Source organism: Aplysia californica, unplaced genomic scaffold (genome assembly GCF_000002075.1).
Source record: "Aplysia californica isolate F4 #8 unplaced genomic scaffold, AplCal3.0 scaffold00416, whole genome shotgun sequence".
NCBI classification, from domain to species: domain Eukaryota; kingdom Metazoa; phylum Mollusca; class Gastropoda; order Aplysiida; family Aplysiidae; genus Aplysia; species Aplysia californica.
Genome location: NW_004797686.1, coordinates 178,926 through 205,560, shown reverse-complemented (window position 1 = coordinate 205,560; position 26,635 = coordinate 178,926). Strand labels below are relative to the sequence as shown.

Genomic DNA, 26,635 nt, shown 5'->3' with positions numbered 1-26,635 from the left:
GAAGATTACAGGCGTTACAAGAGAGTAACGAACACAAAATAGAAGGAGGGTAGATAAGGACGTTTAGTTTTAGTTTTCGTACAGGTTTACGGCGCTCGCAACTGCATAAAGTCATATGAGCGCCAAAAGGTTAGAGGTGTTACAAGAGAGTAATAAACATAAAAAAGAAGAAGGGGAGATAAGGACGATAGATGTTTCATAGGATCGGAAAGAAGAAGCAAACCACACCAGAGCACCAGCCAACCATCCAAATAAATTCTTGTTAATATGAAGAAACTGCCTTCTGGAAAAAAACAGGTAAACTGACAGAACAGAAAAGTGTGGAGAACCCAAGATTGTCTGCATCAGGAAAAAGAATTAGATTGACAAAGAACATCTTGTTTTGAGAACATTATTTATTTCAATTGTTATTTTCTTCAATGTTTTCTACCTCGTATAGACAGCTTTGTCCCAACCGGTTATCAAACATAACCCTCTACAGGTTAATCAATTTTGAAAACAAACAGGGCACATTTATCGGCTAGTAATCAAATGAGCCTTCATCCTTAACAAAGTACAAGACAAACAAATATCAACACGGCAACAACCATGTTCAAATCAGTAACCAAATATTGCACATTATCACAGGAGAAAAATGATTCTACATGTTTCAAGTAATCAAATCATGACCTAACAAACACTAATTTTTTGTGGGAACGTACATGCACAACAAAGATGAATTATGAGATGAAGTGTGAGGGTCGTCCTGAACTGAACTGCTTGGTGTGATACAGCAATGTTCTGAATTAACTCAAAATTCAAGGTGGGTCAATGACAATGTAGGGATGGAACTACCTGCGCACGATCAAGGCTTTCATCTCATCCACCCTTTCCAATTACTTTTTTTACAAACAGCAGCCACCCACTTGTTCAACTTCCAGTGCACAGAGTAATATTCTAAAGGCTAAGGCTGACTGTTGGTGCTGGCTCAGCCACACTTTTCTGACAAGGAATAAAAACAAGAGGTCAAATGTCAGCAATCTATTTTCTCACCACAGCTATGATTACCACTGATGCCCTTTTTAAAAAAAGCCGACTATCAAGTATAGGCTACTCATTTACATGAGCAAACTGGGGAAAATAATTTTATCTTTTCTAATTCTAAGGATACAGCATCCAACTCTGAAGGACTGGGAATCAAACTGGCTATCTTAAGACCGAGTCCGACGCAAGACCAGGACACCCCTGTGTTACCCACGCATTACATACAATAGTAGAGTCTATGCTCCATTAGTTTAGAGTCTATGTATGCTCCACTAGTATATTAGAGTCTATGCTCCTGGGAGGAAATCAGCCAGCAGTTACATCCCTTTGTCAGTACCAGATGCACAGAAGACCTAACCAAACAGAAGCTAGTCAATCATCCAATAATTCCTAGTCTTTGATGAGTTTTGACATTTGAGCGTATGTTTTACAGTTTGATCAACATAATAATTGGTTCGCTGAAATACCAGCAAAAAGGGATGATTACAAATACTTGAAAAAAAAAAGAGCAAATCACACAAGCGCATCCATCGACCATCCATCTCATTTCACAAAACAGCAATAACCTTTAACTCCTTACGACCCTGCCGCCTCAGGGAAAAAAAAGCACCAACTTTAGACATAAAAGAGATGCAGGAAGGAAGTAAACCAATGCCAAAAAAAGTATTGGTAAATTAGTTCGATCTGGTCGTAGAATTTGATTCTAAGGTTGTCTTGTGTGTTGGAGGTTGAACAGCAGCTGTACGAAGAAAACGACAGGTTTTCTCAGAGACAAATACATGCACATGTTTACTATAACTGAAAAAAAAGGGGAGAAAGGATAAACTTATCATGAACACACAGGGTTGAGCAAATCTACGTACAAAAATTTTTTTTAACAATTAGCAAGAACCACCTAGAATGTACCTACGTTCTTGACAAGAAAAATGTCCTCTCACATGAGAAATGACCATTAAATTTTAATATCTATAGGTATTACCAGTTTACAGGAATGACACAGATAACCAGGCACTGTCAATGAAAGCTTTTATAAAATCTACTGCAAGATACTTATAATTCAGACTATGATATAACACAATGATGAGACTGAAAAATAGAGCAGCTAAATAATCTTCATGTTCCTTTAAATCAAGTTTAAAAGCCTTTCTGAAGTTTTTCTGGGTACTACCTCAATTTTATGGAACATGAGTCATATATTTCTATCTCATCATCAAATTTTACCCTCTGTGAAAAAACAGTACAACAGAAAAACGCATTCTTTAGACTTTCTTGGCCCTTTCTTCAAACACTAACTGTGCAAGTGAATGGAGGTCCTCAAGTTTTTCCTCACCCTTTCAGATATATATCTCCTCTCAGACAATAATCACCTTTTACTTGATATATTCCACATCCTCTGAAGAACAGATGATAAAAAACATTAGCAAGAATTAAACGCTACATTCCTTAAAAGTACAAAAATGTCTCCAAGAAATTAAGAAAATGTATTTGAGTAAAACATGGCAATGGCAGCATTTTCAAAATTCAGTCTGTTATTAACTCTGTGGCCTCCAAAATCTTCACATATTCACAAACTTCATTTCACCACCAGAAATCGTACTTCAGTTCAGGTCTTGACTGACCACTAAAGCAAACATTTGCGCATGAGGCAACCGAGGTAAACTAGACACCTTTTGCCCCTGAAAGACATGAAACAGCAGCAATGTAAAAAGAATCAATCTCACTCTCTCAGTTTCACTTATTTCTTCTACATTCACCAACAATAGCATGAAACTTTCTCGACAGATTATTTGGACTACAACCACTTAAAACAACTGTGGTTATCAGACATGGTATGATTTGCAGCTGAAAGACATGAAACCTCAGACTTGGTTTCAGTTCAATACTGAGAGCATGTTGAGACAGGCTCAATTGGCTGAGCGTTTTGGCAGGCTCAACCGATACAGCTTTGTGACAGGCTCAACCAGTGAAACTTTGTGACTGACTCAACCCTAGAACTTTGTAACTGGCTCAACTGACCGAGCTTTGCGTCTGGTTCCACATGTAAAGCTTGAAGACTGGATCAACTGGTTAAGCTCGCCAACAGGCTCAACTGTCTGAGCTTGCCAACTGCAGGCTCAACTGGTTGGACTAGCTGGACTTGACAACAAGAGGGTTGGACAATCTGAAGATGGTCGGGATCATGTTGCTAATCTGATGAAACAACTCTTCTGACAAGCCCTGGAGGAAAAAAAACAAAAAAAGTAAGGAATATGCACTATAAAGCACTATAAACTTTGGGAACAGATAGCCTATGAGGAAACGGTTGGTGATAGTCATAGAGTCGACGGACCAGCCACATGCTTTCCTTCCAAGCGACTGCCCACGACCGTAATTTCATGCAGAATCATCCTCGAGAAACATTTTCTCTTGTGATTCGTTGAACAAGTACGTTATAAGTTCTTTGAGCGCAGCTTATTAGGCTTACTTGGCTAATCTTTAATCCTATAGAGGCCTGTCTAGTGTTTTACGGCATTTACGCATTTCGCGCATCAGGCCTAGATCTAACTAAACATTACATGCAATCACTCAAACTCAAACACCAGTCAGAAACCTTCTCTCAAAGATATATTTCCAGTGACCAATCAGAAAACATTTCAGTCCCCCCAATCCCCCCCCCCCGCCCAACATTTAACCGACCAGCCCGAGACCGAGACCTATGCGTCAGTGGAAAGTAGGGTGTGTAAACGCTGTCTATCACTCGCTTTGTCCGGCGTGAGGGGCACTCTCACCAAATATCCGGTTTTCTAGTAAATTCTAGGCTTGCCGTATGCAGTCTGTGCAGGTTATTATAAGTTATAGTGAAAATTTCCCCTTGCCAAGCTTAACTTGTCGGCGTGTTTCGTGGATCGGAGCGTGCGTTTAGAGGGAGTGACCGTGCGTTTGTATGTCTAAATTATATAGTAAAAAAACCGTCAGATGACGAAAGTGTGCATTTGAGCGGAGCGTGCTTTTGTATGGCGTGCGTTTAGGCGGAGACTACTGTATGGCACACTGATGCTAGAAATTTTAATAGGTTATCAATAGTGGAAAGTTTTCAATGTCAGACATGCACAACAAGGTGGATGATCTCTATACACTGAAACTGAAAAATTTGGACAAGTATAATCTAAAGCAATTTAGCTCTCACAATACCGCAATAACAAAAGACACAGAAGTCAATGAGTCTATGTTTCTACAGTAGGACCAAGGAGACAGACATATATGTGTGAGCCTAAAGAAAGGTACCAAAAGTAGGATTTTGACCATTTTGTCGAGTTAAGGGTAGTACCTTATAGGAAATTCAAAGCTGAACAGTGGTCTTTGAATTTTTTTGATATCTCAAGTAGTTTTTGAGATATTGCAAATTTTGCAAGGTAGGGTATAGAATTTTGAGAAAATGAGCTTTTAAGTTAAACAAACGTGAGAACACATACAAACTTTTTAAAAACCCGATTTTTTAAATGTATTTATTCATTGAAAATTGAAGTCCAGTTTGGCATTCAGTTGACATCAATATCATGAATGGAATTCAATGGTAAAAAATAGCAGGGAAGAGAAAATGTGCTTGAAGAATAGATTTTAACACCTTTTAACTCACTTGCGACTGGGCCCTTTCACCAGTCACAAGCGTTGAAGACTGGCGTTTTTGGGGGTATTTCAATAAATCACCACAACTCTCAGAATTACCCTATTGTAATCATTTTTTGACACAGTAAAGTAACATTCAAGCTTAATCTAATACAAAAAACTAAAGTTGTCTAAGTCTAATACTTTAATTTGTATGATTTTTTTAAAAATTGGCATGAATTTGATTTTCCGAAAAATTTCCAGAGACGTGACAAGTAGAATGAAATTCACTGCAACAACAAAAATAAAAGTTCAAAGTGTTCTGGTTTGATTTGTATACATGTGCGAGTGTTTGGTGAAAATATAAAAGCTGGTCTGTGCATTGATTCAGACCCATACACTGAATTACATGAGACAGATGTACGGCACGACGTGATTTCGTTGCGCGAAAAACAACACCGGTACTAGTGCTAGATCTAGCCCTAGAACTACGACTCGGGCCGTGTTCGGGTACATATCCAGGATACTAACTATTAGACACATCATATTCTGAGACACTAGAACTAGTAAAACGCACAGAAGTATAGAAAACGGCGAAATTATGTGATTTTTGTTCATGCGACTTCTTCGACCGTTACTACGACGCGACTGTCGGATTACTATCACTGTATAGAAAAAAACAAAGCGCGAGTTCCAGTCTGTTCAACCCCAGCTGGGGTCACTGTCCTTCACCTTCAATAACTTAAAAAGTACCGGCCCCAGAGATACGAAACGAAGTCTAAGTAGCTCAGGCTTGGCCAAACAAGGGTACGAGGCGGGTCTCGCGATCCGTGCGTGATTTGTAGAGCGAAAAAAAAATTCCAAAGTTGGTCACGCAGGGCTTGTGAGACCCGTCGCGAGCGTCGCGGCGGAGGTCACGCAACTGTTGTGTGACCCGTTTGAAGTGAGTTAAAAGCAGTTTCCATTATTTGTTTTTTGTTAAACAAATGAAAACCCTTTGGGCACATTGTAAAAAAATGGTGGATCTATCATTGGTCAAAAAAAGTTATTTTTGTCATTATCAGCCTGTAGCTCGAAACAGTCTGAGGCGACTTTTGGTACCTTTCTCTATGCACACACACAATTTTCTTTAGGAACTAAACAAAAATTGTTGATATATACTCTTGGTTCTATAGTTCATAGTCAGTCTCAGTGAAGTATTTCACTCTACAATGTGGTTTAGTCTAATAGCCAACATTTTGAAAATTTGAAGAAGCATCCACAAACCAAATCCAATCAACATTTAGAGATTGAGTGACATCAATTAATTGAGACATTTATATTTTTACTCCAGTAGAAAGTATTCACAGATCGTATTGTAATTTGATAGTAAATATTTCATGCCTCTGTCAACTCAATTTCAACCCTGCCTTTCAGAGCAAACCCATGTTGGGGTGGTCAAACTGTTTGTTGCCAGTTACTTCATCCTTGGTGACAAAAAAACGCATAGGGTCACGATCGTGAATTTGTGCTTCACAGAGTGGCATCGCTGATGCCCCAGCATCTATATTTAGCAAAATTTACATCTGGTACTTCACACAAAGAAATCACTGACATGACAACCCAAACAATGAGTGTGATAGGTCCCATTTCTGACATGCTAACCTCTACACTGACAAAACTTACACTTGGCACAAGGAACTGAATTGTCCGTGACTCCTGACTGCTGTAGGTTGCCATCTCAATCATAAAACCTTTCACACACTTGAACATCAGCTCGGCTCTCTTCATGCACCAGGAAATGGTCATCTCCTGGGGAGCAACAAGATAAAAATAAAGAGACCCCAGATTTCATTTGACATAAGACAAATAATGATACAGATTTTCCTTGACAAATTAAATTCAATTCTTGTCCTGTACAAGCATTCGCTCACTCTCAATCACTTGCACAATCACACTCAGTCAGCCACACATTCACTCATACATATATACACTCACTCACCTACCCCTCATACAAACATTCACTCATACATCTATACACTCACTCACCTACCACCCACCCACACATTCACTCATGCATCTGTACACTCACTCACCTACCACCCATCCACACATTCACTTATACATCTATACACTCACTCACCTACCACCCATCCACACATTCACTCATACATCTATACACTCACTCACCTACCACCCACCCACACATTCACTCATGCATCTATACACTCACTCAGCAGACCAAAGTCAACAAAAGGAGTGTAGAATGCCCACATGGTTCAGGAGCTATCCAAGTGTTCTAACCTGTGATCTTAGGATTCGTATAACTTTTTAGGTGGTTTTTCTTATTGTTTCCTCCCTTCTCTTTTACCTTCTATGACATTTTCAACAATTGTGTACAGCCCAACCTGTCAAAGACAGAATCATCGAAAGGCAGCCATGAAAAAATGCTGCCCTTTTATTTTTCGTTTTTGACAAGGGAATTTAGGGGGAGGGGGTTCCTGAAGACCAAGGCCCACAGCATTTTCTTCATCTTTGCTGCCAAATCTTAACTTGTACCAAATTCATGTCATTTGGGCAACTCATTTTTCTTGAACAAACTAAGTCATATTTCATTTGTTCATTCAGAATGTGAGCTCTCAATACTAAAATCTCATATACATGTCTTTTTTCACTTTACACCAATAGTTTTAGCAAAATGTGCACCAAATACACTTTAACAAGGCCTCCATGTAAGGAAATCTAGACAAGCAACGGCCTTTCCAAAAGAATACACACTTGCTAAAAGCAACATAAACAAAACAAGAAAAGTTTTCAAAGTCCAGCATAACAGTCTGTTAATATATCATATAAAGCTCTCTTCTGCTGTAGCATCACCTAGCAGTTCGTTCTAAATTTACCGACTAAGGCAAAGAGAAAGGAAAAGACTCATCGTTCATGAAACTCAGTCGACAACATTAGCCATAAAGTTACCTCAGTCATTTCATGAGTGAGCAGCAGAGGGACAGTGAGTGTGTGGATGTCGTAACGGAAAGACAGTTTGATGATGTTGCGGATGGCCAGTATGACAGGATGTCGCGATGTGATGTCTGACGTTCGAAGGTTGTCGTCGGCAACCACATGAAATACAGTGTGAACTTCTGACAGGTTAGAATGCTTTGTCAAGTAGAAGTCTCCGGAATGTAGCCTGCGCTCTCCACCCTTTTCCTGGGGATAAATAAAAGTAAAGAAACAAGGTGAATTTGAAGTAAAGCATCAGTCACCACATTCATATTTTAAAAAACTGCAAATACGAATATACCTTCATAAACAAACAAAAATCATTATAACTACAGGAGTTCTCAAAAACATGTCAGATTTAGAGACAAGTATCAACTCATTAATAAGCCCCCACAGTCCCTTTTTAAACAACAGTAAATTGATGCTGCAGGATTCTAAACGGCTGACTCGGTTTCTGTAAATTTTACAGAAGAGTGAAAAAAAATAAAAATCTGGCGTCTATATATTTTTATCTTTTTGCTCCCCAGGAGATGACCACTTCCTGGATCATGAAGAGAGCCGAGCTGATGTTCAAGTGTGTGACTATTTGGATATGTTAATCTGGCTGAAGCAGCTACAAATACACTGAAGAACACTGAAGTCCCACAAGGCAGCTGGTCCTGACCATATACCAGCTGAAACCCTTAAGTAGGCAGAGGAAGATACGTTAGTGGAAATTCTCTATGCTCTATTTGAAAAGGTTTGGCAAAAGGAGGAAATACCATCAGACTGGAAGGAAGGCCACCTAGTCAAGCAGCCAAAGAAAGGAGACCTCAGCAATTGTAAAAACTACAGAGGCATAACACTCCTGTCCATACCTGGGAAAGTTCTTAACAGGATACTCCTGGAGAGAATCAAGCTGGCAACAGATGAGAAACTCCGAGGAAACCAGGCAGGATTCTGTAAAAACAGATCATGTGTGGACCAGATTGCTACTCTACGCATTATTGTTGAGCAATTGCTTGAACGGAATTCCTCACTCGTGGTCAACTTCATTGATTATGAAAAGGCGTTTGACAGCGTAGACAGGGAAACTTTGTGGAAACTCATGCAGCATTTTGGAATACCTGACAAAATCGTCAACCTTGTGAAGTCCACCTATAATGGAACAAACTGCAAAGTCTTCGACGAAGGACAACTCTCAGAACCATTCCAGGTACAGACAGGAGTGCGACAAGGATGCTTGCTCTCACCTTTTCACTTCATACTGGCAATTGACTGGGTCATGAAAGAAGCCATCAGAGGCAAGCGTAATGGAATACAGTGGATCCCTTGGCAGCAGCTGGACGACTTGGACTTCGCAGATGACCTTGCACTGCTCCCTCACACACATGCTCAGAGGCAAGAAAAGACCAAGGAACTCAACAGCCTATCAAAGAGTGTTGGCCTACGTATACACCCGGGCAAGTCGAAAGTAGTGAAGCTAGGAAAAGTTTCATGCCCTGCTGTGACAGTGGAAGACACTCTCCTGGAAGCAGTGGATTCCTTTATCTACCTTGGAAGTGTCATCTATGGTAAAGGTGGAACCGAGGCAGACATTAAAGCAAGAACCGACAAGGCAAGGTCAGCATTCAATCAGTTGTCAAAAGTCTGGAAGGCAAGCAACATCTCACTGCGCACCAAGATTCGACTCATTTGTCAAGTCTGAGCTCCTCTATGGCCACGAAACTTGGAAGACAACAAAAACAGTACTGAATAAAGTCCAGACTTTCATCAACAGATGTATGAGGAATATTCTAAGAATTAAGTGACAGGATAGAATAAGAAATGAAGATCTGTGGGAAAGGACAGGACAAAAGGATATAGAAGTAGAAATAGGATTAAGAAAGTGGCGATGGATGGGACACACCTTAAGAAAGCCCAGCGGAAACATCACAAGACAGTCACTACAGTGGAACCAACAAGGAGCACGAGGCAGGGGTATGCCACGGGAAACATGGAGGAGATGCGTGGAAAGGGACATGAGAGACATGAAGCTCACTTGGAACGAGCTTGGAAGGATGGCCCAGGACAGAGATAAATGGAAGGAGCTTGTATGTGGCCTATACCCAGCCAGGGGAGAAAGGCATTGAAGATGATGAATCTGGCTGAAAGTTATTTATAGGATGTGTTGTGTGATGTCAGTCAGACCAGAGAAAAATACAAAAACCACATTTTGGGAATTAACTGTACAGAATCCTGCAGTAACGAAATACATTTATAATGGCAAGATTCAAACTCAAACGTGCACAGTTCTTTTTGAGCTCAAGATAATTGAGATTTTTCTCTGTGTCCAAGCTTGTATATACATTCTCATAGATGGCACCACAGGGTGTGCTTGGTTGTCAGAGGGTTTGCATCTACACGCAAACATCATTGGAGGGACTGGAGGCTCAAAGACTTCAAGCGCAGGCAGGACCGTTTAAGTCTTATGGCTATTTCATTGCATGTTTAATGATTAAATTAAAATAACTTCAATTATTTTAAAGGACAGCTGCTTATCCCTGCCTGTCAAGGCTAATCCAGGTAAGGCAAGGTGGGATGAAGCATTCCAGTAGATCGACAGAGACAGTCGATTCACACTTTGAGGATGCAGCAGACATATATGTCTGATCAGCAGTAGATCAAAGGCAATGTTGCAGCACATTTCAAACTATCATACAAAAATTAGAAATTCTAATATACATATTTCTAAGTATGCATGTTGCTGCATGCCTTCTTTATAAGTTTCAGATGGCAAAAACTTATTTGAAACTTTTTAAAAGTGCCCTAAAACAGCATGTCTTCAAATTAAGATATCGAATGATTAGAGCGTGAGTCCTCAGCGCGTTAAAAACTTCCCTACTCAGAAACCAGACTCTTGTCTTCTGTGTGCAATGGCACAGAGCTTCCACTACACCAAAGACACCAGTTATTGGTTTATTAACCTGCAGAAGGACTACATCATACTAACATCTGATGAAACGTAAATCTGAAGCTAGAAACAAAGACCTGGGAGGATTCTCCAGTGATTACCTTGTCTTCATTAGAGGCACTGCCACTGCTGCTGGAGCTGTTCAGGCTGACCTGGTCGGCCTCCTCCCCCCGCATCAAACGTTTCTGGGCCTTGATCTCCGCAGCCAGTGGGAGCTGTTGCTCTATCACCTGCAGCTGACGCTCCAGTGACGGGAAGTGGAAGTCTGTGGAACTGTCGCACACTAGGGCAAACTCTGAGACACAGAAAGACAAGTTGATCAAATTTACAGATTAAATGTCATTCGGGTAAACGGAAACGAAGGAAACAAGTTCAAGCGTTCGTTTTACTGTTTTATTTAAAGAAGTACATCAACATAATAACAGCTGAAATGGTTCCTTACAATGAGGGAAAAAAACCCAAACCATTTTACTAGTAACTGACAATTCTATTACATAGGAAGTGTGGAAGAGAATTTGATGTAGGTGTGAAACCAAACAGTAGTGCCAGCTTGTAGAGACATATGAGCCACTCACTCTGCTTGGAGCCGGTGTAAGTGTTGAGACGACTGTCCACCAGCATGACCACCCCACACAGACTGTGCGAGTATAGAGACATGGCTGTCTGGAGTCGCTGCGGCTGAGGAATCACCACACCTCTGGAGATACAACATCACGTCTTATTACAGAAATAGTGCTATCACTGAGAAGAACAATCTTATCTGTGACGTCTGGGATAAACTGTGTTGAAATTTATACCAAAGTGGTTGTAATGCCCTTGTGGTTCTGTTGTGCCAATCTGGTCTATCATCCATCCAAAATGCTCAGGCCACCAACTGATAAGCTAGTTGTGCCAAAGGTAAAGTCCAAAAGTTTTAGAGAAAGAAAATTTTTCCATTCCGGGCGCAACATTTGAAATATCATCCCATATAAAACGAGGCAAGCAGCACTTTTGACCCATTTTAAAAAGGGCATGAGGACTCATCTTTTCAACAGCTACGATCTAAACATATACATTGTGAAATACATGGAAGCCAAAAATCTTTTCATTATGTACAAACTTATGTGCATTTTTATGTTCATATACTTGTTTATTATAAAAGTGGATTCTTGTCAATGAACCAGAATTTTGAAATGTGTAATTTTTTTTTTAGTAGGGGTAAAATTCTCAATTGTGCATTTGTCTACTTTAACTGATTTATTGTAGAGCACACTGACCATCTCGTCGAGATGAAAATGGGCAATAAAAATGCAATTTATTATTACTACTGAGAGCAAACCACAAAGAGAAACTGAGACATCAGACAGCAAATTCTCTGGTATCTTAATCATTATGAAACACATGATAAGCTCTTCTTCCTCTGCTCCTTTTCAGCATTGCCAGTCTCCTGACTTAATTCTCAGTAACAACTAGAACAGGAAACAGCTAGGGTCGCTCATTAGCTATCAGCAATGGAAAGTGAATATATTAGAAAAAGCATTTCAGTTTTGGATTGAGACTGAGATACAGGAAAGTATCTGGTGTTGACAGGAAAACAACAAAAATTTTTCAGCATAAGGAAGCGACAAAAGGTGAAAAAAGTCTTACCCAACCGTGTGTGGTTTATGGCGACAGAGTTCTAATATATCTGTACATAGCAAGCGTAAATTGTGTGTTGTCTTCATCTGGGCCCCTGGAAGACAAAGAAAAACAGTCTCACACACATATCAGTTAACACTTTGCCCCCACGGGACGCCGATCTGCGACAGTAAGAAGCCGTACCTTTTCCCCATGGGACGCCGATCGGTGACAGTGTGATATATCATGTACCGCACCTGTATGCTGGTCCGTGGGGAAAAGTATTGCACACTGCATGGGTGAAAAGTGTTAATTCATGCAGAAAGGTGCTTGAAACATCACCTCTCACATACATACCGTAATATAAAGTAATCAGCAAGTTTTTCTGAACAAGAATAAACTAATTTTGCCTAACAGCAGAATTCACCGGGCAGAGAAGAAATCCTGTTTCAGACAGAATATTATGCCTTTTCCTTGACAAAATGCTATGCACTGATCACTGATCCTAGATTTTAGCAGAAACCTATCCAACCACAGAATTAAAAACATACCCCTTTAAAAACCATAACTAGTTCAAGACAGAAATTATTGGCTTAATGCACATTAATGCGATGCCATATCCCAAACACTTTGGAAAGTATTAAAATTTGAATCATAATTTTGTTTTCTGTCAGCAGAAAACAGTTTACAAAGGGTTGTTCAGTTCTGAGTTATGTCAAATCTGTGGTCAAAGAGCTCACCTTAAGTTAAAACAGATAGAATCGCAGCTGCATAAAACATTTGATAGGAAAATTACAATGCACTCACTGCTGTTCTTTTTATATGTGCTCAAAAGTTTGCTCATTGTAGAAAAAGAGAAGCATGCAACAAAATTTGCAATAAAATGCAGTACTCCCAACAACAGATGGCTCTAAAATGTATGGATAATGTCTCACATAAACGGGAGGATAAATCTCTCCCAAAAATGTGTGGATAGTGCACAGATAGATATCTCACCTAAATCTGTGGATAAAGTAGATGTCCCAACTTATTATATGAGCAAATTTCTCATCAGATTGTATGAATACACGCCTCACCTAAATATACAGATAAATGTCTCACCTAAATATACTGATAAAAGTCTCAACTAAAGGCATGGATACATGTCTACCCTAAAGGTATGGGTAAAAGTCTCATCTGAATGTCATGGGTATTGTTTTAACTAAATTCATTGACAATGTTCCACTTACTTGTATGGATAATTTCTCACCTCTGTGCGGGATGATTTACCTAAAATTACAACCAACTGTCAAAATGGGGCTACAAGCAAAGTGGAAGGAACAACACCCACTCCGCAACCAGGTAGACCCCACCTACCTCCTCGCCCACCAAGAGCAGGTTGTTCTGTTCAGCCTTAGAACACGGCACAATTGACCTAAACACCACCTCAACACAAAGTTTTAGATTGGTAATTTAGAACAGTGTCGGTGTGGTACTGGCTGCCAAGCAGGAAACCATATACAGTCGAACCTGTGTAGGACGGAATTGCAAGGGAGCGGGAAAAAAATTCCGCCTTAGACAGGGGAATTTGGTGTGTGGGGCGGGGGGTTCAAAGGCCCAGCCGGTAGGATCAAGGATCGCTTGTCCGACCGGCAAGCAGTGGTGGTCAAAACTTCACACCTCTCAGCTGCTATCCTGTCTGATAGTGACATGCGTCAGTCTTACTTATCCAATTACCACCAGTGCTTGCCTTTCATAGGACCACTGTTTGACCTATCAAAAACACCCTTAGCCCCACCTACCAATGCCACCCCGCACAGCCATCATTGTAACAACGATTCGAGGAAATCTTTTCTCGGCTGGCCGTACGATCAGGGCGGCAGGCATTGGTTAATCTAATTTCACACCTCTGGCTTCTGGCTACCCAGGAAAGTTTCCGTAGTGGCTGGCTACTCAAGCACTCTCACGGGCAGTCGAGAGATATCACACCCACACTACACTGACCATCTGCAGCACTCAGTGCTCACAAGATGGGGTAACATAGGGTAACTTATACTTTACCCCCATTGCACCCCTACTCCCCTTCCTCGCCCAGCGGCATGGCCATGGCGTTAAGTTTAGAGCCGGCGGAACCAAACTTGCGAGTTTTGTTTCAAATCAGGGCTGAGCGGGCAAAGCATTTTCCGTCTTAGACAGGTGAAACTCTCGGAAGGGAGTGGATTTTTCTTTCCGTTTTCGCGTTGGACAGGTTTCCGTTTTGTACAGGTAATTAAAGAGGAATATATCAAGGGGGGAGCGGGGAGATTCCGTAAAGACAGGTTTCTGTTTTACACAGGTTTCCGTTAAGACAGGTTCGACTGTATTAAAAGCCTGACCAATGCTCAAGGCACTTAGAAGGAAATATTGGCCCAACCCGAGGCAGAGACAACCAAAACTCTATAGGCACCTGGAGGACCTGCGGAGAACCCGGAGACTGGGGTGTCCCTTTAGCGACGAACACGAAGCAGAAGAAAATACAACCAATTGTCTCACCTAGATGTATAGTGAAGCTCTCCTCTAGCCTTGTGATTGGAGCCTCTCGTTCCTCCTCTTCAGCATCCGGCAAAGCATTGGACATGCTGCGAAGTCTTTGCCTGCAAACGAGCATATCTCAGCATTTTAACGGGGGCAACACACTATCATGCAAACAGTTCCCCTATGACACATTCAAGTAAAAGGTAGCTGACCAAATGTGGGACTACTAATTTGATTCAAATTTGCAATCTTTTCTCTGTTCAGCTATTGTTTAAATGGAATGTATCATATTTGAATGGCTTACATGATAGTGTGCACAGTGCGCGATTCTATTTCAGATGAATGGAAGTAATATAATGACAACCTCGAAGTGTGAATAAAAAGCAATATAATAGACATCAAATAGGAATAAATATAAACAAGGCTTTAACAAACGAAAACAAGTAAAATCTAAAGGTCTGAGTTCCCTATCTGAGCATGTGCACATTTAGAGAAAAAAAAGTTGTAATGACTATATATTTTTATGCTCATATCTATACATTTCAAATAATTTACAAGGCATTTTGTGTCCACCATGCCAGACGAGAAAAACTCTAGCAAAGTGGCATAGTGACTATTGTAGCACAAAGAGGTTTTCCATAAGAGATCTCCCCTTATGAGGGAATCCCATTCGTCTGTCATACAAGTTGAAGAGCCTGACCAACCACTGCACCATAAATTCTTGCTCATACAGAGAGAACATTATGTAAAATAATAGAATTCAAAAACTTGCTGCAATAACTAAGCAACATCTGGAGAATGATGTACAATTAGATTTTTTTTTTAATGCAACTGTTTTTACACCCCAATCAATACAATTTAGATTGATTTGGAAGCAGGCTTCTAAGCGTGCCTGTCAGGGCCAACTCGGGCTGAGCAAAACTCAATGTCCTAGCAGAAAGATTGAGACACTCGCGAAATAAATTCTCTCCACATGAGAATCGAACTCTGGTCTCCTGCATGCCACAGCAAATCTCCTAACCCGTACACCATAGACATCGTTATTGAGATTCTATCATGTGAGTGAGTTGTGGATGTCACATAGGACATATCAACATGGTTAAAAAAAAAAAAAATAGTAAATCCACAGAAGGTATTGAACATTTTTCTTGCAACTGCAGTGGAATGTTCTCTGCTCTGTCTGCTCACATTGTCAAAAGAACACCAGGACCAGAAGACAAGCTGTGATAATGGTACACTGAGAAAGAGTAGTTATCCACTTTTACTGACATTTCCCGATCCTGGTGTAGATGTAAAGGTGGTACCCGAAACTAGAGACGACAACTTTTTTGTGTTTAAATTTCTTTTGAGTGCCTCCATGGAATTGCACATTTATGGAGAACTGCCTGTACTGACTGCAAGAAGTAAACAAACCCCCCGCCCCCGCGGCGGTGCTGCTGACTGAAGTGTCTTTTGGCCATTCCCAAAGGGGAATAAACGTGTTCTTATGCTCAGTAGAATAGTAAATGGGCTGATTCATCAATGTCATGCTCATATCTGTGCCTGAACAGCATACAGGGTACTGCTGCTTTTTCTTTCCTTATCCTTACTATCATCATTTCCTCTACTTCTTTTGTATGTTCGTCACTCTCTTGTCACCCGCTATTTTGGGGATGCCTTGATAGTCAAAGCAGACTTTGTGCTGTTGAAGCTAGAAATGTGAGCAAGGTAAGCCTGATTACCTGTATGAACTTCTCTGTTGACATCAGCCCCTTGGCGTTCATATGACCTTAAGCAGTTACGAGCATCGTAAAAACTCTATAACCCCCCCTCCCCCCCAAAAAAGAAACCCGCAATGAGGTTGCAGACACTCACACATAAGTAGGTAGAGTAGTGTTGCCTTGAGAATCTTCATGCACTCTGTGCACCCACTCCCGGTACTCTGCCTTCTGCTGCTCGTGTAGAGCAGACAGCTCTGACACCCACTTGCTTTCCACAGTCTGTCAAAGGAAAGTTAGTAAAAATGATAGGACCTGAGGTTTACAGTAAAACGTTAAGAGCAGAGACTCTAATCCTTTTCGAAACTTTACATTGCGGAGCCTTTAAGACAGAATTTTACTCACACTTGACTAAGTACTGTGGTGAAGCCAAGAGCACAAGTTTTCATTGTTTGAACCTTAATGACAAATGTTTGTTTTCCCTCTTGACTAGGTATTGCTACTTTGACTAAACCAACAAGAAATGCCGGTTTGGGGCCAAATTACACAAAATGAGATAATTACACTTAAAAATTCCTGAACATGTCTTGAACAATATCTAAAAAAGTGCAGAAGCCTTCCTGCATCCTAAAGTGGTGTTTGGGGGGATTTTAGAGCGCAGGGTCGAGTCTGTTTGAGAAAATGTTTGCCAATTTTGTACCAAAAAACCCCCCCCAAAAAAACCCCGCTATATTTTCACGGTTGGTACTATTTTTCTGCTCTGTTTCTGACTCGCTTTCAATAAGACTCACAGAATGTCAAAGCCATACAAATCTAGCTATCCCTAAGAGAAATTATTGATAAATGCATAAGTTCTTAATCTATGAGCTTTGAAAAGCAAGGTTTTCCAGTTTTCCACTACAATAGTCTGCACCTAAGATACCGGTGCTCGCGAGCAAGGAAAATGCGGGATTATAGGCACACCGGGATCTTAACTGAATGGCCACAGTAACTCATAGTGAGGCCCAACATCGGTACAATGATCTCCCCTTACTTTAAAATGAACTGACGTGACTCCTGGGCACTAAAAGTTTTTTCCAGGAGTCAGTTTTTCCCTTTTATTTTGTTGGGGGGGGGGGGAGGTTTGAAAAGAAAATGTCAGGGTGGGAACCAGCTGGCTTCAGGCAATGCCCCCCACCAAAAATGTATTGCTTTCCATCTCTGACAGAGTTCCCCGTCCATGTCATGATGCATCATAAATCGTTGTGTTGTGACCACACAACTAATTTTTCGTTCAAATGAAAGGCAGGTTCATTGACTACAGATGATCACATTACACAAAGGCGATTGTACAGTCCACGAGAATGGGCACCAGTCTGTCTAGGAAGTTCGAGTGCAAAACTGAAAGACGAGAGCGTTGGTCGGGGGAACGTAAGCGTCAACGAGTTCCCAGTTTGATAGAATGCAGTCTGATGCTTACTTGTAGGCCCTCCCCACCTTGTGTGTGAAGTAAGATCAGGCAGACGGCTCATAAAATGATCAGGGAAAGCAACGCATCGACGATTTCACACCTCAGTGCCATCCCGTCTGGGGAAAACGTTGTTACCGCTTATCGAGATTTTTACAACTGAGGTGTGATCGTGTTCACGAGAGTAGATGATCCATGACGCGATGGACCATACAATGATCGTACATTTTCGCAATTTGGTTGATCAGCTGAGCATACCCAGGTTTTTTATTCTTAAAAAAAAACAACAGCAAAAAAAAAACCCAACTAAAATATAACCTGAAAAGCAGGATCTTAGCCAAATGGAGCTCATTCAGTGCGGGTCAGAGTGTTATCTTAGGGGCAACTTTTATATATAGTAAATATTCTGTTCTTCCAAAACATATCTTAGGTGAACCAGGACCATAACCAGTGGGATCTTAGGTGGAGACTACTGTATTTCGTTATAGCCGGAATTGAAAGTACCATAAAATAAAAACTAAAGCAGATATAAAAAATTCCTCCTATAATCTGTCTGTAAATAAAGTGAGAAAAATGGTACCACATTACGTCTCTAAAATCCAATATGGCCACCATTTCCATGGCAACCGAATCAACATTTTTTTTGGACAATTGGTAACAAATCTCCATTGCCATATAATCATTCACACCAAATATAAGCTCTTTAGGAGTGGTATTAGCTGAGATAGGCTTATTCTGTAACACCCCTTTTTAAAACCACAGTAGGCCTACATTTCAAATAGAACTGTGCTAACAACATAAAACAATAACAAGTGAAGACACCGATTCACTTGGATGATTGAATAATTCCTACCAGGAAAAAAAAGGAACACGCAAACAAACACAATAAACATTCATTTTAACATACCTGGCTATTCTCAAACTGTCTCTGGGCTAGCAGATTGATATCCTCATCTCTGTAAACGGTGCCAACATTTGCCAAGGCCTCGTCCATCTCCTTGCGCTGTCTGAGGACAGGACAGAGAAATACCTAAGTTACATCTCTTTACATTTTGAAGATTTTGCAGAAACATATGATTATTGAGCCATGGAGGATTGAAAGTGTAATCAGTTATTCCAAAACTCAGGCATATAAAGGAATAGAGTATGGATGGAGCAAACAAGTATCATCATTTCCCAAACTTATTTGATTACTAGCTGGGTACCTGTTCGATGAACAGACTCCAAAGAATCGATTGTCAAGTCATTGTGGAACCAACGGACTCTCCCAAGATCAGATCTAAACGGAACTAATGAAAAACTGAAAATTAAACTACATTGACTTCAGACTCCTTAATATAACAGTGCACCCTTTATTTGATTCTGAACCACCGATAATTTGTTTCAAAATTCTTCAGTTAAGTGGTTCGGAAGTTTTAGGCGACCAAATTAACTAACTTTCACAGAGAGAGACGGATAAGAAAAAAAAAAATATCCAAACAACATACAAAAAGGACCTCACATGAAAGATAAAATCTGAAATATCTGAAAAAGAATCATATCTCATTATAGTGCTCTGTGCAGACTAAAATACAATTATTGCTGATGTTGTTATTGCGGTCAGACCTTTTGACCTTGAACTTTCCCCCCCAAAAAATCACATTGTAGAAAGGGGATATCTCTGCAGTGTAAGCAGCTCCCTATAGCCTTACTGGGTGGAACACCTCAAAAGTGGTACTTAAGACTTGTCAAATTTACAAGAAATAAAAGCAGTATGCAGTATCGTTTTGCTTGTCAAATTCACATGAGCCATTGGCGTGTCAAATTTACTTGAGATAAAATCAGCAGGCATCATTGTCTCATATATGTCAAATTTACACAAGATTTTTAAAAAGTACATGCTGTGGTCTCACTTTTCCTGCAGGTGTTGGAGATCCCTGTCCCTGTCTTTGATGAGCCTCTCCACACCAAGCGAGTACTCGTGCTCTAAATTCAATAAAGTCTCCAAGGCCGGTGAATGGATCAAGGAGTGGTACACCTCAGCAAACTTCTCGTCTTTGCTTGGCTCATATGGTTTGGAATACAGTTTGAGCTCCTGAAAAATAGATCAGAGTTTGAAAAATGCTTGAATATTATTTTTGGTTTGAATTGATAATATGAATAGAGAAGTATAATTGTAAACAAACACTCGGTTTCCAAAAGAGAAAGAAAAAAGACAACAAGCAAGATGATTGCAACCTGACATAACATTGAATTTCATTTGCTATATATATGTGGTTTTAATATCTCACCTCCGTATAGGCAGGCAGCCATTGATTGACCAAGTCATCTGCATTAATTTCCCCATCTTTAACTTTTTTAATGGCATCCTCTGCATTCTTGTCTTGAAGCGAACAATTCTCTCTGTTCACAAATTCCTCCAATTTCTCTTCCAGGTCTGAAAATGTAAAACACAATCATAACCTGAAGTTATAGGTGGTCTGACCCTAATACATTCCAGATTTACTGATATTCACACTTTGTTAAGATTACAAGGAACATTTAGGTTTTTTAAAAAGATTTAAATGTATTTTGGAAGCCTTTCTTTTTTTTTCACACAGGCTGACTCAAAACTCTTGCCCTCATTATAAATCCCAGAGGAATTCAAAGAGCCACTGATCTTTCGTCATAGAAGGTATCCATATTTCTAAAAAGCTATTGTTAATACGATCACATTTATGGAGATAAAAAATGTCTAATTATGCCTTCAATGCCCCCCCCCCACACACACACACACACATAAAACACAAAATACAAAACAAGTAAAAGCAATAAAATACCTAGGAAGAGAAGTTAGCATTTTCACAACATGTTTGTCAGACTATATAACCCACGTGGATGATTTCTCTTTAACGCAATGAGGTGAACTGAGAAAAAAAACCTACATGTAATATATTGAACAAAAGTAACAGATAAAAAAGCTTTACCCTGCACAGCAAAACAGGGAAGGTTATGAGCTTGTACTAGTCTTGCCACAAACTCTTTCACAGATGTGCGCAATGGGACAGTAACAGCAACTTTGAGCGTCGATTTGGTCGATTTTGTATGAAAGACATAAGAAAAATCTTTCTCCACAGAATGGGGCATCTTTAATCAATTTTCAATATAATCTGTAGCCTGTAGGTAGAACAGAGAAAACATGACTGAAATATAATATATGAAAATAATTTAACTAAGAAATAGCACACATATATATATATTCTTTTGCAGCACAAAAACAGTTAAGATCAAGTGTCCATTTCTAAACATAATTTTTAATGAAGGACTCAATTCTCAATGCTGGCCATTGTTGCTATATCCGTGGAACAATTCTTTCCCATTGATGCTCAGCTACCAACATCTGGCTTTCAATAGAACCAACTCATTGGTTACTGGGAAGACAGTAAATAATTTTGTCGAGAAATTAATCAACAGCATAATTTCACGACTTGCAGTGGTAAGAGATGAAACATTGATAAACTGAAGTTTGTTTAGAGAGACAAAAACGTCAGCTCAAAAATCAAACTGATGCCCTCCTAGGATATATATTGCCAAAATTGTTGGTAGCTTTTGAATCATGAACTGACAATATTGTCAGGAGATATTTAGAGAAGAGCAGAAAAGCTTAGTGATCATATGGTTTTGCAAATTCCAGGAAATCTATAAAGTAGTACAAGGACCACATCACTGATGATGAAGTAAAAGCAGCATCAAGCGTGCCAGGTGCCCTAGAACTTCAGAAAACAAAAAAATCGCAAACAAAAAGTCTGGCACTCATTGGCAAATCTCATAGTCTCAAGAAAAATCAACAGGGGCACATAGTACTGGAAGGGAGAAGACCCAGGCCAAGAAAAAGATGGGGGGGGGGGGAGGAGGAGACAATGAAATAGTAAGACCAAGAGCTAAGATTTTAAAAATTGCCAGAGTGAGAGATGGTGAAAATCAAAGAAAGTAAGGGAGGCTCACTGCAAACAAACGTCAATTTATTATACACGCAAAATACAAGACAGTCCCCAAGAATGGGCGACTGTCTTTTTCAAAGTTTATAGTAAAGTCTCGTGTAGAGCTGTGACACAAGAGCAATGGTCAAGGAAACAAACGCACTGAAGAGTTCACACTTAGAACTTAAAGTGATCCCAACTGATGAGGCCTTGTTGGCCCTACCCTCCCACCATGCAATATATAAATAATTTCAGGTGGAGGGCACAAATATGAGAAAGACGTGTATAGAGAAAACAAACTCGTTGATGAGTTCACACCTTTTGTATAAAAACCTGTCTCGACAAACACTGTACCCACTCACTGAGATACAACAAGGAGGTGATCACATTCACGAGGTGGATGATCTCTGACACCAATGCAATATAATGAATGGCAATGGTCACAAATTTTCATGCTTTTTAACCAGCTGTGTAGGGTAAAAGTGTGCATCCACATTTTTGTTCAATAGCTTGTAGCCAAATTTAGTCCCTTCGATCAGGATCTTATTCTTAGTTAGGGATCATTATTTTTGTGTGTAGGCCTAAATTTTATATTTCCATTTTCACTTAAACTTAAACTTAAGAGATCTCTCGCGAATTGGGATCGGGATCTAAGGCGGAGACTGTTGTAACCCAGGCTTTGCGTTGTCAGCTGCCAGGCCACTGTGTCAGAGTAGGGATGCCTATCTTCCAATGGCCTACTTAGCCTACTAACTAGATCTACTACCTTATAAACCCTCACTCCTATATATATATTTATCCATCATTAACTTTAACTTTAAATATTTCAAACAATAACAGTATTGTCGTGGGCAAACGGCAAAGGAACATACAAACGTAAATTTTTACTTTCACTCCCGCACACAGATGCACTGCTTCAGGGGTCAAACTCCAGTACTGTTTGCTGCAGATCACACACTACAACTGTCGCAAATCAGGCCTATTTTCAAGAAAATTTCAAATCTAACTGTAAAATACCAAATTAGGCATGGCAGGCTATGGCATGGGTTAAAACAGCCTGGGGCATGCCCCCTTGTAACCCAGACTTTCTTTTACTCCAGAGGGCCTGGACCCCCCCCCCCCCCCCCCCCCCCCCCGACTGGTCCAAAGCACGTACGTCTATCCCGAACGAGAACAATCAAATAGGTCTGGGCCTTATAATTTCAAAGGTAGTGTCAACTGCCACCGAGTGACGCGGTGGCGATTGACAAAAATTGACTTTTTGCCAACTGCCACCGAGTGAATTGCCACCGAGTGAAGCGGTGTCAAGTCTGATAACAACACTACCTTTAGCATTATTTATACAGAATGTGTGTCTAATGGATCAATTTGTTCTTAACTAATTTCATTGGACGAGCATCTAGTCTAGAGCTACAGTACCAACTTAGCATGTTTTCAATGAGCTAGAACTAAGCCAAGGAGATTAAAAGTAATGGAGGATGCTCTGTGGGCGGCACCGCACGCCTGATAGGAGCCCTCTCTCACGGCGGAACTGTGGTCTACCTGCGCTGCGCGAATCCCCGACTCACGCACTAAAATCTAGATAAGAAAGAAGGTTTTATTCCAAGGTCCTTGAGATTAGGCAAGTCAATTAGTAAAAATGCCTTGCATATGTGTTGTATTTAAGTGTAAGAACTGATATGATGCTGCAGTGGACCGAAGGTTTCACAGTTAAGTTGTTTTCCTTTTAAAAAATTTTAATGAAAGTGTTTTTATGCCCCCAGCAACACAATTTAGATCATTAACATTCATAAGAGGCTGGCTCCGGCGCTACCTGCCAAGGCCAACCCAGGCTGAAAGGGATACAACACTCCAGCAGAAAGACCGAGATACTTAATTTTTTAAAAGTATTCTTATATATATATATATATATATATAATTAGTATGTGTATATATAATTATTATGTGTGTGTATGTATACAATTATACATTTATATTGTTTTCCATTGTGTGTGCAAATTAGATGCTACTGTTGTCTAAATGTAGATATCTGGAGGCTCCATTAGAATATGAAATCAATACTCAACAACAATAATGATGAATATTTTCTATGTTAAAGGTCATCCACGCTCATACATGCGATCACACCTCCAAAGGTGCTGTTATCTCTTTTTTTTTAATATTTGAAATCATTGTGCGCTCTACTTTGTGAAAACCAGGAAACAAAATTATTGTAATCAATAATATTATCATTTATAGACCAAGACATACTGTTAGCAATCAGATAAAGCTGGCATCGACCCTCTGTTGTGTTCGCTATTCCTTACACATAAAGTTAGTTATGGCACACGCCTAAAATCATGCAATCATAATCTTAAATTCCGTTTTAAAGTATATTTTTATCCATTTCTAATAATTAAATAGATTGGCATCTTGAAAGATTATCTTTATAATTTGGTATGTTTGATAATTTTATGTTGCTTGGACAAGTTTTCTTCTTATTTTACACATCTTTCTGATTTTTAAACTAGATTATAACATAAAACTCTTAAAGAATTGAATAGTCCGTATCAAACACATAATTCTTTTTTTTTTTTCTCCCTGTCATTATCCATCAGCCCGGCAGTTGATCACAATCTCTCTCTCTCTCCTCTCTGTCTGTCTGTCTGTCTGTCTGTCTGTCTCTCTCACTCTCTCTTTTTCTCTCTCTCTCTCTTTTATTTAATTTTTCCCATTCTCCTTCGTCCCTTCCCAAGCCCGCCCCTCCTCTTTCATCCCTGCTCCATCCCCTCTTCCTTGCGTGCATTCCCCCACCCCGCCCACCCCCACAACGTGGCCCAGCCCGATAAGATTCTATAAAAAGAAACGCCACAGTTCGAGACTTAGCCCACACTCGGCGGCCATTTTTGATCCCCACCGCGGCGTACTGCTCGTGGCGCCGCGAAGAGAGAGAGAGGAGGCTCCATTAGTTCTAAACTCCTTGATCTAGGCTAGCCTTAGCCTACACTTTGGTGTAGAACCAACACAGGCAATTCTGGAAGTAGGTCACAAACGCACACAAATTCAAGCAGAAATTCCCGTTATATCGGGGAACATAAATCGGGGGACGGGGGTCAGGAAAAGACACACACACACACACACACACGAACAAACACACACACACACACACACACACACAGAGGGACAGAAAGGCGAACACACAACACCCAGCATTCGAGCACAATAAGCTAGATCTACCCACGGCCCACTACCCACCAACGCAAAAGAGCTCCAATTTACTCTGTGGCAATTGACAAAAAGTCAATTTTTGTCAATTGCCACCGCGTCACTCGGTGGTAATTGACACGACCTATTTCAAAAACTAGATCTAGGCTATTAATTTGAGATGGAAATGAAGTTGATATATATTTATATACGAATTCCATATATATATATATGGCTGCTCTTACTGGCCCACATGGGCAAATAAGCTGGGGCTTATTGGCCCACATGGGCCATTTAAATTTAATGCGTTGTTTTTTCAATGTATTTCATATGTGGTGTTGTCCAAACTTGTTCTCTTTTATTTTTTCTCACTTTATCCCTTTTTGTTAATGTTTTCCTGAGGCATTCCATCTCGCACACATTTCTACAGATTTGATTGTTTGTCAGCGGTGTTCCTGCAGTTCAGTGTTATTGTTATACAGTAGCAGACTTTGATTGTCTGCGAACAGTATTTCATTTAGAATTTAGGTTCTCTGGATGTGGGCTTGCTTCTTTCGGCAAACAATATATTACGGTATTATAATTGAGTTATTTCTTAGTTTACTAAACTCTATGTATACTGTGTTGGATAACAAGATGAAGATGTGAAACTTCTTGTAGACTCTATTGTTCATCTTTTAATTTAATTTTTAGCATTATATTAGAAAACTATACTATACATTTTCAATTTAAAATATATGATTGACGGACTTTGTGGATTGGGGGGGGGGGGAGGAGACCAAATACAGGGGAGATAACTCGCAATTTTGTGGGCAAGAAATGTTCTAGGGGAAATCATATAATATGCCCCTGTGGGCCAATAAGCACCCCATTGATATATTTGTGTTCAGCGCATCAATAACTAGATATATCTAGATCTAGAGATCTAAGATCTATAATTTAGACTGTAGATCTAAATTAAATCTAGATCTAGATCTAGATCTAGACTAGATCTAGATTCTAGATCTACATGTAGCCTAGATCTAGATCTAGATTTAGATCTAGATTCTAGATCTAGATATTAGATCTAGATCTAGATAGATATAGATTCTAGGAAGGAAGAAAAATATGGACAGTCAACTGGGAGCTAAGTAGTGTGAGACGGGAAGGAAAGTAAAAAAAATACCCATACAATACTGTGCAACATATAATAGGTCTATGATATAAATTCTTACAATCACAATATCGAGATTATCATATCATTTCTCATCATGTCTCATGTTGAGAATGTCTCAATCAGTCAGTTCAATCACAATGTCAACAACATCACATCACCACTGTCAACATTGCGAAAGTTGCTGATCAGAACAGGACCCCATGCGATAACTGACTGGTCAGCCCATATCTCTTTTTTAAAAAACCCATCCCGAGCAAGGAACAACAAGCGACTGTAACAACCGTTTTCAGCCTTACCACAGTGTAAAACGTAACGTGCAGATGAAAAGAATACATGAAAAGTTGGAAAAACATCTACACGGAAGTGGGTGTGTTATTGAAAGCAACCATTTTGCCCGATGAATGACGGGAAAGACCGCCACGGGTCAGGGCGGCAGGCTATCACAGAAGTGGGTCATATGTACGGAGATGGAGGAAAGTCGGTCACCCACGGGTGGAACACAGACTCCTCCTGGTTCGAACGGTAAGGACTTTCAAATATCTGTGTGATTAGCTTTGTGTCCATGTGATAGTGTCTTCTCACCTTGCTGAATAGGATATTTTGTTT

General features: G+C 40.0%; 2 protein-coding genes across 3 annotated transcripts in view; one reads left to right on the top strand and one right to left on the bottom strand.

Annotated features, from left to right (window-relative positions):
- Nucleotides 1–377: 377 nt before the first annotated feature.
- Nucleotides 378–26,635, bottom strand: LOC101862744 (protein C12orf4 homolog). 2 transcript variants are annotated; one of them, XM_005104348.2, is made up of 13 exons: nt 26,326–26,427; nt 20,698–20,887; nt 20,023–20,168; nt 19,645–19,826; nt 18,660–18,759; nt 16,463–16,587; nt 14,627–14,727; nt 12,146–12,230; nt 11,095–11,216; nt 10,621–10,814; nt 7,561–7,794; nt 6,274–6,399; nt 378–3,240 (listed from the first exon to the last, which is right to left on the bottom strand). In XM_005104348.2, exons 2-13 carry the CDS (start codon nt 20,855–20,857, stop codon nt 3,151–3,153), a joined length of 1,665 nt encoding a protein of 554 aa, XP_005104405.1. In that variant the 5' UTR covers nt 20,858–20,887; nt 26,326–26,427; the 3' UTR covers nt 378–3,150. The 2 variants fall into 2 exon arrangements, with proteins under 2 accessions (XP_005104405.1, XP_035827206.1); XM_035971313.1 differs by lacking the exon at nt 26,326–26,427 and adding an exon at nt 26,612–26,635 and having other exon boundaries at nt 3,122–3,240.
- The window catches only part of LOC101846672 (mucin-19), a gene marked incomplete in the record, with an annotated part of 140,667 nt that continues 140,448 nt past the window's right edge, over nt 26,417–26,635 (top strand). Inside the window, 1 exon segment of the mRNA XM_013085884.2 lies at nt 26,417–26,551. Within this exon segment, the coding sequence (XP_012941338.2) occupies nt 26,431–26,551 (121 nt within the window).

What these genes read in the sequence shown, in the direction of transcription:
- LOC101862744 (XM_035971313.1), bottom strand. Translation starts at nt 20,857, where the DNA reads ATGCCCCATTCTGTGGAGAAAGATTTTTCTTATGTCTTTCATACAAAA. An exon ending in GGCTGCCTGCCTATACGGAG is followed by an intron (nt 19,827 to 20,022) that starts GTGAGATATTAA and finishes TCTATTTTTCAG; the next exon opens with GAGCTCAAACTGTATTCCAA. An exon ending in TTACACCGGCTCCAAGCAGA is followed by an intron (nt 10,815 to 11,094) that starts GTGAGTGGCTCA and finishes TCTGTGTCTCAG; the next exon opens with AGTTTGCCCTAGTGTGCGAC.